Source organism: Micropterus dolomieu, linkage group LG09, assembly GCF_021292245.1.
Source record: "Micropterus dolomieu isolate WLL.071019.BEF.003 ecotype Adirondacks linkage group LG09, ASM2129224v1, whole genome shotgun sequence".
Taxonomy (NCBI): domain Eukaryota; kingdom Metazoa; phylum Chordata; class Actinopteri; order Centrarchiformes; family Centrarchidae; genus Micropterus; species Micropterus dolomieu.
Genome location: NC_060158.1, coordinates 23,606,061 through 23,619,464, shown reverse-complemented (window position 1 = coordinate 23,619,464; position 13,404 = coordinate 23,606,061). Strand labels below are relative to the sequence as shown.

Sequence of the window (13,404 nt, the reverse complement as noted above, 5' to 3'; positions counted from 1 at the left end):
GAAAGTGATTTCTCCCCACTTCTATATCCATTGTTTAAAATGTCAGACCTAATGTGAAATGATTTAACCAATATTATGTTACGTTTTAAGGGATGCATGCTCTAGTTTAAAGCTTAAATAGCTACAAGTATTTTATTAAATTTCTCTAATTTCATGGGAGAAAAGTTCCAAATAATGAGGTTAGAAATGCTACACAACAAAGGGCATTTTCCAAATGTTGTATTTGTTCTCATTTAAGTTCAACCTCATTTAACCCATTTCAGTAGGAAGTGGTTAAAATGGATCTTCGTGAGGTAGAAAGAGCTGTAAGTGGGACATTTTGTACTAAACCCATCCGGATCCTGGTTTCAAGTCAGTCAGAATAAACCACTGAAATGTTTGCTTATTGCTGTGAAATACACGACGACTCCAAAACTATCTATTTATTAAATTGCTTGCAGAGGTGGCGAAAAGACACGTTTGGTGTGAGAGACTTCCGCGACACATCCATTAACGTGTCCCTGAGCAAGACACTTAACCTCTGACGTGCAAAGCAATTGTAAGTTGCTCAGGATTTGTTTTTAATAAAAACATTAAATGTATGTTCATTTTGTTTAATTTAATTTATGTTTAAAAAAAAAACAAATCTAAGCCAGTGGCTCATCTTTGGATTTTCAGTTTCTCTGAAAAACAGTAATTTATTAGTCCTCTATGTGGCGGCAGAGCATCAAGGTTGGATGTAAACCGCCGTTAAAAACTAAAAGGAAGAAGAAGGATCCAAGTTTTGACCGGAAGTTATCTTTTTCTGGCTCACGCTGTTGAGGAAACCTGCAGTTCACGGATACATTAGCTATTTCCTCCTTGAGTCTGAAGGTAAACAATTCCCTAATATATGAGAAAGCGGGATGCCATTGATGAACGAGTGCATGTGTAGTCTGCCTATGCTTTTAGATGTTTGTGTCCTGTGTACATGAGCTAACACTGACTAACTGGTTAGTCGTGCAAGCTAATTTAGCTGCATCTGGCGGCTAGCGAGCGTTAGCATGTGCTAAGCATAGCAAGTGGTAAAGCGAAAGCTTGTGAGGACAGGGCACACTTGGTGGGAGATGTAGCCACATTTTGCTATGAGATTTTGATGAAGTCCCCATGCCAAGCTAAGCATATTGTTATTAACGTATGTATACATTGTGCTAAGTTAAAGAAATGTGTTAACCTTACAGAAGTCTGTAACTTATAAGTCAGCTACAGACACGGCGGGTTAAAAGCTTGATCCAAATTGTCAAGTACACATAACGTTACTACTTTATTACTAGAATAAAGATTCTGTCCAGCTTTCCCAAAACTTAGAAAGCAGCGGCATTTTTAGCTATAACATTTCAGGCAGTGTGCCACGGGTTTTTCTACTTTTAACAGATACAAGAGATGAAAAAACAAGACACGGAAGAGTCTGCCACCCAGGGCAGTGAGGCTGCTCCACCTGCAGCAGGAGAGGTGGAGGCACCTGCACCTGCAAAAGACAGCTTGGACAGCAACAGCCCCAAAGAGTCTGAACCACAGACGCCACAGACAGACACTCCGCCACAAGGCGACGAGGCAGGAGGTGAAGGTAACGTTTTAATAATTATTTACAAGGTAAATAGTATGTCTGTGTCTCACCAGAGCCATTTATAATATGGGCAGTAGGGAGCAGACGACAACTCGTATCAGTGTATTTTTTTGTGAACTGTACACCAAATCCCACTTGGAAACCTGCCACTTTAATGTGGGCTGCTTATAAACCATATTTACCTTTTGTAGAGTAGGGATGTCACAATACCAGAAATTTAGTAGTCGATATGAATACCAGAGAAATTCCACGATATTCGATACCACATAAAAAAAACAAAATGATAAATCCCATGCACTTTAATATATACTCTTAATGAGTTATCAAGTATAGCTCAGTAACTGTACTACAGGCTACACACACACCTCAGTGATAGCAGTAGTTTAAATTTACTGACGTGGTGACAGACCATTACTTAAATATTTATTTAAAACGCTAACAACATTACAACAGATGACACAGACTGAATGGTAACATTAGCCTTAACACGGTAGCCTTTAGTACTTTAGTTGTCAGTTAGTCACTACATAGTCTCAAACAAAAATAATGGTAACGCAAAGTACTTCTATATGCGACTCTTACTGTTTTTCTTTTTTTCATTTCGACTAGTTGAGGCGGAGCTGTCGCTGCCGCTGTGCTTGTCACCATAATCCGCGTGTTGGATCCCCGTTTACATTTTACTTTTGGTACCTAGAAAAATGAGTACTGACATATTTTAAGAATTTTGGTATGTACTTGGTACGGTTGTCTTGACATCTGTAGTGTAGAAGACCACTGAAGATCTTTAAACAAACCTTAAAAAGTTTAACAGTAAAGCCTGCATATATTTTTCACTATGTACAGTCCAACATGTGATTTCTTAAGTCACAAGAATGCATATTGTCAATTGTGGGTGTTTTTAAGAGGTGAAAGCTGCTGTGCTAAACACAAACTAACTAACTAAATGTCTTTGTACTTGTGCTGCAAGTGCCTCAACTTTTTGACCGGCCATTGCCATGTTTTGTTTGGAGAAACCATCATATTATAACCAGGAGCCAGAAATGCCGGGTGTATTGCCAGAAGTAGTCCGAGTTTTGTTTGTAGGGTGTATTTTAGAAGTTCCCATCTTTCCCTAGAGTCCCAGAAGTCACAAATAATTGCCTTCTTTAACCATGTTTTTTCCCTCCACTGTGCCTAGTTGCAGAGGCATCACTGTCTCAGTGTGACATGGCTGAGGAGCTGAGCCGGCAGCTGGAGGACATCCTCAGCACCTACTGTCGGGAAAGCATTTCAGACGACGCGAGTACCCTGCCCAATGGCCAGTCACACAGCCCAGAGCTCAATGGCCTGGCCAGTGAGAGGCAGGACGGCAAGCCAGAGAAAAGCAAAGTCAATGGAGCAAACAACGGGGTGGAGAAGGAGCAGAAGAAGACTCAGGAGAAGAAGAAAGTGAAGGGTCTGGGTAAGGAGTACCCTACTCTTTTCACAAGAATCTCCAGGGAGACTATGAGTGCATTTTGCTGACAAGACGTCCATGAGACACTGCGTATGTTTTTATGGATTGCTGATGGTTTAGTTCTATAGGTTGCTTTATACCGATGGAAAAGTGTAAACAAAAACATTGCCAGATGCCAGCTTTTAAACTGTTTAGAGGCCAGTTTGCTAAAGAAACCAATCATTAATTCTACTCAGTTTTCTAACAGGCTCTCCGTCCCATCTCTGTTTTCCTTCTTTATGCAGGCAAAGAGATCACTCTTCTCATGCAGACTCTAAACACTTTGAGCACCCCAGAGGAAAAGCTTGGAGGCCTCTGTAAGAAGTATGCTGAACTGGTGAGTGTTTCCCGCTTTTTTAATCTGAAGTCTAGCCTGTGGAACTACTCTTCATATTGATTTTATTTTATTTTTCTTAAACACCAGTCACGTTCTGAAATCTACAGCATAACCCAATGTATTTTTTTATTTAATTCATTACTGTACTCTAAATTTCGACATCGGGGATTGAAAACCCCATATCAGTCGATCACTAGGCCAGGTGGTAGAAGGAATGAACCAGGAATGAACACACCCGGTTGGTGCCAATGTCATTTGACGTTTCGACATACTGCATCATTAATAACGAGCCTCCTACACACAAAGTGGAATTGCAAGTTGTGTTTTTGTTTTGTTTTTTGTTTGTTTTTTTGCGTGACTTTATAAAAATACTGCTGACGAAGACTGTCAACAGAGCAGACACATACACGGGGAGAGAAACGGAAAGAAGTGTGTGTGTGTGTGTGTGTGTGTGTGTGTGTGATGTGTGTGTGTGTGTGTGGAGAAAAGAATAAGACAACTGATTGGAAGAGCAAAGTGAGCAGATTAAAGTAGTTAATGAGTAAACACAAAAATAAGGTGTAGAATTAAATTGGTAAAATAAGAAATAACCTCTATAAATACAGCAGTGTACTGTTTTTTTTTTTTTCCCTAATTAAATATAAATATGTTTTTGTCAGTAATTTCCAAAGTTGGATCCCAGACTGTAAGTGAAATGAACAGTTTTCTGGTCTGTCTGGTGCAAAGTCAGGCCCCTGGTGCTTTCTGCAAAGGGAGAATATGGAGTGAAATAGAAACAGCATAGGGAACGGGCATTCATGCTGGCAAATATTTACATACAATACATACATCATCACATACATAATGACTGTCTGGTTCAATAGTGAATATGAGTAGATACAGTTTTTGTTTCTAAAATGTCAATTTTTTTTATTCTAAAGTGGGTGACCTAAAAACACTCAGTGTCTCGGGTCATTGGATGAATGTGTCCAGTGCGGCAACTGACTTAAAAATAGGAAATTCTCGTTAATAAAAGAGATGCTTTCCTACAGAGTAGTTCAGTGGGACTTCTTTGCAAACAAGGAGTGTGGGTACACCTCAAGGTGATGCAGCGATCTTTGTCAAACAGACACAGAGTGGTGCAATGCAGAGCTCTGTCCCATGACCTCAGTACATGCCAGGGTGGCGTGTAGCATTTTGCAGCACTAATGATGACCTCTAATTATCTACTGGGGCTGCTTATGCTGTAGGAGGTTTGTATGGCGACTGTGTGTGTGTTTGTGCGTGGACGTTTGCAAGACAGACTATTTGTTTGGATGTGTATGAGCTAGAGGAAGCTGATGTGTGTGATCTGGCAGTGTGTCAGAGCTGATAGATTAAGATTGGTCTGCAGTGATGTTACTGGCTGAAGGTAGAAGGCACGTCAACCGAATGTTATGTTTCACCTTCATGTATGCATGTTATAGTCGCGTTGCAAAGGATGCAGTGTAAGGCATAGTCATAGGTCACAATACATTACAGCAACATGGACTGCTTATTAGAAAATAAAGCAGTTTAATACATATAATAATAGTATTGTTTTAATATAAAAAATTAGCCTGCACTGACCTTAACATCGAACGGCATCTTATCAATGGTAGAGACTAGGTTTGGGAGGCATCATAAAATCAGCGGCCAATATGAGTGTAATTAGTTTGACCGTGGAACACCTCAAAACGCGTTTGTGTGTTTGTGACAGCTGGAAGAACACCGTAACACCCAGAAGCAAATGCGAGTACTGCAGAAGAAGCAGAACCAGCTGGTCCAGGAGAAAGACAACCTGAGGAACGAACACAGCAAGGCCATCCTGGCTCGCAGCAAGCTGGAGAGTCTCTGCAGGGAGCTGCAGAGACACAACCGCACACTCAAGGTACAAACCAGGCACCAGTATCATGAATATAGACTCCAAACTGCTGCAGTGATTTTTAAAAAATGACTTCCTGCAATCATCGCTTCTCTAAGGTCCAGCTTTTGTATATTTATGGGTTTATTAAAACGTGGTCTCTCCTCAGATTAGCTGCCTTCATCTGTTCTGTGGAGAATACAGTGATTTTAGACATAACACAGTATATGTTGAAGCATTTTTAAAATAAATTGATTGTTCATTACAAGAGGAGTGAAATGTCTTGCTGTCGATTGCTGGCCAGAATTGACCTCTTTAAGATGGAGGCAGGCAACACAACACAAACATTCCTTTCGCACATTTTATATTGTGTTATATGTTCCACTCCGTTCCCTCTGCAGGAGGAAGGGGTGCAAAGAACGCGTCTGGAGGAAGAGAAAAGGAAGGAAGTGACCTCCCATTTCCAGGTGACACTGAACGACATCCAGGCTCAGATGGAGCAGCACAACGAGAGGAACGCCAGTCTTCGACAAGAGAACACAGAGCTGGCTGAGAAACTGAAGAAGCTCTATGAACAGTACAAACTACGGGAAGAGGTGCGCTGCCAGTTTTAAGTGCAGTATGTGAGTTTTCTTTCATTTCAAACTGCATGTGTAATGTCTTATAACTTGCAATTTTTATTTCCCTGAAACCAGCACATAGACAAAGTGGTAAAGCACAAAGACCTGCAGCAACAGCTGGTGGACGCCAAGCTGCACCAGGCTCAGGAGCTGCTGAAGGAGTCAGAGGAGCGCCACGACAGAGAGAAAGAATTTGTAATTATCCTTACCAGACCTTTATACATTTCCACGGCCTTTGGTTTTTGTTGTTATATATAAATGTTTCAATTATTAGTCTTTTCCCTTCGTCTCCTCAGCTGCTGAAAGAAGCGGTGGAGTCTCAAAGGATGTGCGAGTTGATGAAGCAGCAGGAAGTTCACCTCAAACAGCAGGTTTCCCATCAGTCTTTACTCTTCACCTCTACAGCTCGACTGTGATTGACTTTACCGTGACGATGGTTGTTTTGTTTGCGACAAGCATCTTCATATGCTGAAAACCCGCGTTGTGTTGTTTTCCAGCTGTCGCTGTACACAGAGAAGTTTGAAGAGTTCCAGACCACTTTGTGCAAGAGCAATGAGGTCTTCACCACATTCAAACAGGAGATGGAGAAGGTGAGGTGTCTGTGCTGCTGTGAGGGTGTAAGAAAGAGAGGAGGAGGAGTTCTATTGACCCTTTATTGGATGTGACATCATGTTTCCTTTTTGTTACAGATGACTAAAAAGATCAAAAAGCTGGAGAAGGAGACGGCCATGTATCGGTCCAGGTGGGAGAGCAGCAACAAGGCTCTCGTGGAGATGTCAGAGGAGGTAAAGCAGCCTTTTGTTGCTTATTGTCATGCTCTGACCGAAAGTGCTTCACCCTGAGTAAAACTTTAGTATATTATACAGCACTTTGATTGTGTTCTACCAGCGTCAGGGATCTCACTGTCCTAACTAACATCACATTGTCTCTAATGATTGAAGACCAACCAATGCAAAAACCCAATTCAAACCAGCTTTAGAAGGCTCGAATGCAGGATATGTTTTCTTTTTATTTAGATAATTCAATTGAAGCCATTTATCTTACTAAGAAAGGTTTATGGTCTGATGTGTAGTACTTATATCTGTTTGTCTTGTAGCAGCAGAAAGTGTTGTGAAGTTTAGCAAAAGACTCCTGTGGCCTAATTTTGGCTGCAGCCATAAGAAGGAGAAGGCCCTGCTGCACCAGGAAATACTATGAGTTCATCCTCTTAGGATGTTTGTGCATGTTTAAAGATGTAAAGTTGGTCTAATTAAAAGGATAGAAATGTGATTGGAAGAATAGAGCGTATAGTCAAATTGTGTCAGCGCAGATAACTATAACACAAAAGCATAAAGAGTGACGTGTGTGTGTGTTTGTCTACAGAAATCTGTGCAGGACCGTGAGTTTGAGGCACTTCAGGGTAAAGTCCAGCGGCTCGAGAAGCTGCGGCGAGCTCTCAAAGTGGAACGCAACGAGCTCAACAAGAAGGTTCAGAACCTCAGCGATCCGCACAGTGGCACCACAGGAGCCCCCACCTCTGACCCAGGGACTGACTCCCCCTCTCCGCCGCCTACAGACTCTTTGCAGGAGCCCAGCAGCCTCCCTGACACCGCTCCCTGCTCCCAGTCCTGCCACTGTGACCCAGAACTGGACACAGACACCCTACTTGAAGGGGCTCAGGCCATCGCTGCACAGGAATGAAGCAATGCTGCTCACAGTCCCCTCTTTCCCCTCCAGCATCAAGCCACCAACCTGCAAGCCGCTACTCCTCTGCTGGATGAAGCGGATGTTAAACACTGGTCCAGAAGCAGATCAGATAGCAAGGTTACTTTGTGTTCTCCCAGCATGCTCTGCAGGCTTTATAAAGGTGATGAGTGTGTGCCTCGTCCGTCAGTACATTTACATGCACACCATAACTCAATGACTGTGACTAACCTGATTCAGGTAATAATTTGATTAAAGCATTTACATGGTTCATAATCTTATTTCCCCAATATTCAGATTTACATGGTTCATTTATTAGTCTGGTTAATTTCCACAGGAAGCCTACAGGAAACACCTTATAAGCATCACACAGTAGAGGGGGAAAGTTGGAGGAGTCTTTTTGGTGTTTTTCAAATTGATCATTTCATGTATTAGCATTCTTGGTGACCAAAAACGTGCTCCACATGCCACTGTTTGTGTAGCAACATGGCTTTCAGTCCACTGCTTTTCTGGCGTCTGCGCTGAACCAAATCAGACTTCAGGTTTATGAATATCACAGTAATTAAAGGGACAAGTTATCCAGCTCCGACTTAACTCGACTAAGACAACCCTGTTCACATTATGGACGCTGCAATCTGCAATAACCTCAGTATGAGTGTGCATGTGAATGCACAGGATGCCTCTGTGTTGTGCTGTTTTACTACACATGGCCTTTTTGACTTGCATCAAACACAGAACAGTTTGGCAAGATAAATAACAATGCTGCTTGGAATGACACAAGACAAACCGGTAAATGGAAAGGGGAGTCATCGGAGGTTAAATGGTGTGTGTGTGTGTGTGTGTGTGTGTGTGTCATTTTCATCTTGAGTGTCTGTTGGCTTGCAGTATCCTAAAGGCCACCTATAGTAACTTAATGTTTCTTTCAGGTGAAGTCTTAACAGAGATGTTAAACAAATGATGTATTCAGCTAATCCAATTCTTAAAAAATAACAATTGAAGGATGTTTTTCATTAAGATTTCTTTTCTTTTTCTTTACATAGCTCAGATGTTAAGAACACTTTACAATATTTGTTTCACCAGAGTCTTCAGTTCTTCATTTTAAGGGAAATGTTTCTATGTTTTTTGTTTGCATCACACTGTTTAGTTTGTGCAGGGTTTGGTTTTGTGGTGTGTATTTATTGTTGAAGCATAATCTCTGATATTGAAATGTGTGTGTCTTTCAGAGCACCACCATAAAAATAAATCTGTTTATTTTTTTGATAATTTAGAAAATTAATTAAGGCGTTACTTTTATGACCAACTTTTAATTCCTAACCTTTTTGAGTTCCGTTAATACATTTGTTTTCCATGTTTTCCAGTCTGCTTATAAACTTGTAATGACGGCCACTTGAAACATATCCCCTGTATTGCGCCGTCTTTGTGCGTTGGGATGTATGGGGTGTGTGGCGTACGTGATGATTGTCTCCTCCCAGCCCTGGTAATTGCAGTAGCTTGTAATCAGGTTTTTAACTAGAGAATGTTCAAGGACCTCTATGCAACGCTTGCCTCTTGGTTTTATTCTGTGGCAGTCTGAACTCACAAGCACTTAGCTGAGAATGTATATTCACTATATCTACTGTCCTGCATGGATGTACTATATTAACAGACAACATATCTCACAGCAGAACTCTATTTTTGCTCAAGTTTGAACCCTGTTAATTGTCTCTCAACTGTTTGACTTTGAACGCAATATTGTGCATCACCCTGATGCGGAGGGAAAAAGGAACGAAAATGTTATTGGACTTTTGAATTGTAGTGTCACTTCCAAACATGTCCATTTCTCTTCAGACATTCCCATGTACTACTTATTATGTAGCATTGGTAACAAGGTGTCAACTTACAGAATCAGCCATTTTCTACTTCAATACAAATGGCAAACCTAATTTCTTCCATTGTCTCACAGGACAGATTCTGTGTACCTCTGGCCCTGTGGTGGATGTGGGGGTTCATTGACCATGAGAAGGAACCAAAGATGTTTCCTTTTTTGTCTTTTGCAGTACTTTTATCTGACCCTGTATATTTTGTTTCTTGTTAAATAAAAGATGTAACAGTGTATTCATGTTAGTGTGCAGGTGTCACTTCTCTGTTCATGCTCTTTTCCAGTGCTTTTAATTATACTCCTTCAATTGACTGGAAACTTTTTAACCTCAAAGACACAAGGCAATCTTTTTTCAAAAATGTGCCAGTAGACTAACGTGAAAAGTTATACATTTTACATAAAATATGTCGGCATTATTTATTTTAAATATATGAAGTTCCTTCAAAAATAGCGGGCAAATTTATTTTATTAGTGATTTGGGTGAACCATTTAAACAGCAGAGGACGAGAAAGGCAGCGATGTATTTGGGGAGGGGAGTTCACCTACATGAAGCAGTAAGTCCCACATAACACAACAAAAACTAAAGTAATTCATATAGATCAGCCCAAATATGTTGTCTGTGTTGGTGACAAAATCGTTCTATTAGTTGAATTTATGATTTTCTAAACTGAATATCCTGCCCGCGCGTAATGATGAAATATAACTTCAGTATGTTCTGATACAATAAAATGTGCTTTCATTGTTGTCACTTTGAAGCCTTTGCTGCCATATTCTGTTATTTACGTCCTGTCCTGCAACCTACGTGAGTGCATTCATGGAGGTGTATGCAAGTTGTGTATATATATGGAAATTACAATTTTAAATTGATGTCAAATTGTATATATGTCAACTAAATCCACACAAACGGTGTCCCTAATATTTATGGACCAACATGCTGGAATGCGGAAAACGCCTTATGTTCAGACTTTGTTCTATAAGCCTAGCTATATGTTGTAATGAAAGAGGCTTTGATACTACCTGCTATTTGGCCTGAGATGTGTTACGGTAGATGCCACATTATTGCATTATTGGTCAAGTTCAAGGTTTTATTTAGGCTACCCCTTAAAAGCCATGTAGAAAATCCATTAAAATACACTAACATAATACAGCATTAATTAATCATCTACTAACCTCTTCAAAATCAATTAAAACACTTTAATTACAGCATTATTAATTGGGAAATGTATGGTACTTTAAGGTGGTAAAATGGAATTGGCTTAGTACTACAGTGCTACCGTTAGAGGGCGCACTGTCGCCATCGTGCCGTCTGAGACAGGAAGTACGTCACATTCCTTTTCCGTCGCAGCCCCGGCGCCTGAAACACGAGTGTTCACCTTTTCTGTTTTTACGGGAGCCACAGTGAATATATTGGACCTAGTAAGCTGAGAAAAATGGTTAGTATGTGTCTTAGTGACCGTCTGCTACGAGTTATATGTTGCCCAGAACAATGGTAATTGTATTGTTGACAGTTAGCTCCAACTAGCTAGCATATATATCCTGGCTAACGTTAGCTTAGCTTTCAAATTAGCCAGCGTAACACAGATGTTAGCTATATTAGCTGCATGATACGAATGACGCAAGATGATTCAACGGCCCCGGACAGCTGATAGAACTGGACAGGTGTACCTCATGTAAATATAAACAAGTAAACCTGACGTGGATAGATGGTTTGTCGTCACAGACCACAGCCCCCATATGTGTCCTTTTGGAGCAAAAAAAAATCCGTAATCACTTCATTGAGTGTCCTACTAGTCAAGACAAAACTTTCTATTGTTAACGTTACCTCTAGTGGACAGCTGAAGCTGTTTTCTAAATCGGTAAGATTGCCCAGATACTGATCTACACTCCTCTCCACAGAAACCCATCCTGCTCCAGGGCCATGAGAGGTCCATCACTCAAATAAAGTACAATAGAGAAGGAGACCTGCTGTTCTCTGTAGCTAAAGACACGGTGAGTTGATGGTAACTGAGAGATGCTCTGACTCTTGATGCTATCCTATTATTCCACATGTACGTTTGTTTGGTGTTAACGTATTTGGTAAATCTGTTGTTACGTTTCCCACTGTAGGTAGCCAACGTGTGGTACTCTGTCAACGGCGAGAGGCTTGGCACCTACAATGGACACACAGGAGCTGTGTGGTGTGTCGACTGTGACTGTATCCTTTTTCAAGAAATACACTTCATGTTGTTTTGTCTCAGACAAATATAATGTTTGATGTAATGTGCGATACAGTGTCTGTTGCTGTGCTAGCTGCTGTCATACATGTTGTGCCCCTTAACACGTTCTCTCTCAGGGGACACAAAAAATGTATTGACGGGATCAGCAGACAACAGCTGCCGACTGTGGGACTGTGAGACCGGTAGGTACAAATGCATTGATTTCAGTGTCAGAAAGTGTCAATTGTCCATTTGAAGCAGTAGTTTGTGATTGGCAATCCTACGTCTACTAACCCCTGCGCCATTGTCCCCCTGTGCTGCACAGGTAAACAGCTGGCCCTGCTCAATACCAACTCTGCTGTCAGAACGTGCGGCTTCGACTTCAGCGGCAACATCATCATGTTCTCCACAGACAAGCAGATGGGTTACCAGTGTTTCCTGAACTTCTTTGACCTGAGGGATCCACAGCAGATTGGTACATACCGCACAATGCTCAGACTTTTATTTAGCTGCCACTTTGATTCGTTTATTAGGAAGATGTTGACTAAAGAAAAATGGCCGCCACATCCAGCTTTTACCAGTGATTGTTTGGCTTTAATTAGATTGTTAAATATGCGTTAGATGTATTTTGTATCATCTTTGTTAAACTTGTCAAATTCCATACCATAAATCTGTGATTGCCCACGTTCCCCTCCTTGTTAGTAAGTAGCAAGTCATATGGGGCTCTGTTTTAGAACATTAGGAGATGGTTAGATCTGTACTGATGTAAATTTATGTAAGGTAATTATAAATAATTCGTTAGCAAATGTTGGTTGTATCTTTATTGAAATGACAAAGTAAAAACTGTAATGTCCCTCTGTAGGAAATAAAGCAATAAGGTCTCTTATTAATCACTTATTAATTAACTGAATAGTCATTTACAATTAGGACTTCATATTTAACTAACATTTCCCGAGCCGTCTGATGACATTCTGTTGGCTTTCACACAGCTGAGCTGAAATGTATTTACCTTTTCCCCATTACACTGTTGGAGATAATGATCAGCAGGGATATGGCTCTTCTCAGTGGTATAGTGAGTCTCTCTTGCTCTGTATCTGCAGAGGACAACCAGCCCTACCTGTCGATACCTTGCAGCGACCACAAGATTACCAGTGCTGTGTGGGGACCTCTGGGAGAGTTTGTCATTGCCGGCCATGAAAACGGAGAGTTGAACCAGTTCAGCGCCAAGGTTGGACACACACACACTGTCTGTCTGGGAACATATGGGAATGTGATTAACAGTGTTTATGTGGCACTGGCTGCAGGGCCTAATATTAGGAAACAAAGCTGATATTGGTTAGGAAGCCCAAACAATAACCTTTTCTCAGTTTTCCAGCAATTACGGATAAATATATTGCTGTGATAAAGAATATAAAGCATTTAAATGTGAGATTTCAGACAAAAATATCCAGGTGCATAGCTTCATAGTAAGTTTTAAATTCAGAATCATTAAAGTTGAATGCTGCCACTGTGTTTATTTATGGACAGTCTGGAGATATCCTGAAGGCGGCCAAGGAGCACACCAAGCAGATCAATGACATCCAGACATCAGTGGATCTCACTATGTTCATCAGTGCCTCCAAGGACAACTCTGCCAAGGTAAGACTGTCTACTCTCCTGGCCCTTTGTCACTGCCATAACCTGACAGCTTGTGAATATTTGGGTCACCAAATTGCTACTTTTGTCGTATGACGATGTTTGTATAAAACACCAGTAATTATATTATTATTATTATTATTATTATTATTATTA

General features: G+C 40.8%; 2 protein-coding genes across 2 annotated transcripts in view; both read left to right on the top strand.

Annotated features, from left to right (window-relative positions):
• The first annotated feature begins 698 nt into the window (after positions 1-698).
• Positions 699-9,654, top strand: txlna (taxilin alpha). The gene is made up of 11 exons (XM_046059253.1): positions 699-852; positions 1,393-1,585; positions 2,763-3,026; positions 3,305-3,396; positions 5,114-5,284; positions 5,659-5,853; positions 5,953-6,072; positions 6,174-6,248; positions 6,375-6,467; positions 6,567-6,662; positions 7,240-9,654. The coding sequence occupies exons 2-11, from the start codon at positions 1,402-1,404 to the stop codon at positions 7,555-7,557; spliced, it is 1,608 nt and encodes a 535-aa protein (XP_045915209.1). The 5' UTR covers positions 699-852; positions 1,393-1,401; the 3' UTR covers positions 7,558-9,654.
• Positions 9,655-10,691: 1,037 nt separating this feature from the next.
• Positions 10,692-13,404, top strand: part of eif3i (eukaryotic translation initiation factor 3, subunit I) — a 6,772-nt gene continuing 4,059 nt past the window's right edge. The window contains exons 1-7 of the mRNA XM_046058503.1: positions 10,692-10,851; positions 11,315-11,407; positions 11,525-11,612; positions 11,751-11,816; positions 11,939-12,088; positions 12,714-12,841; positions 13,141-13,251. Of these exons, the coding sequence (XP_045914459.1) occupies positions 10,849-10,851; positions 11,315-11,407; positions 11,525-11,612; positions 11,751-11,816; positions 11,939-12,088; positions 12,714-12,841; positions 13,141-13,251 (639 nt within the window). The 5' untranslated portion in view covers positions 10,692-10,848. The remainder of the gene's footprint in view (positions 10,852-11,314; positions 11,408-11,524; positions 11,613-11,750; positions 11,817-11,938; positions 12,089-12,713; positions 12,842-13,140; positions 13,252-13,404) is intronic.

Excerpts from the sequence above, each read along its gene's own strand:
- txlna (XM_046059253.1), top strand. The coding sequence starts at position 1,402 with ATGAAAAAACAAGACACGGAAGAGTCTGCCACCCAGGGCAGTGAGGCT. Across the intron at positions 6,249-6,374 it reads AAGTTCACCTCAAACAGCAG|CTGTCGCTGTACACAGAGAA; the intron begins GTTTCCCATCAG and ends GTTGTTTTCCAG. Across the intron at positions 6,468-6,566 it reads TCAAACAGGAGATGGAGAAG|ATGACTAAAAAGATCAAAAA; the intron begins GTGAGGTGTCTG and ends TTTTTGTTACAG.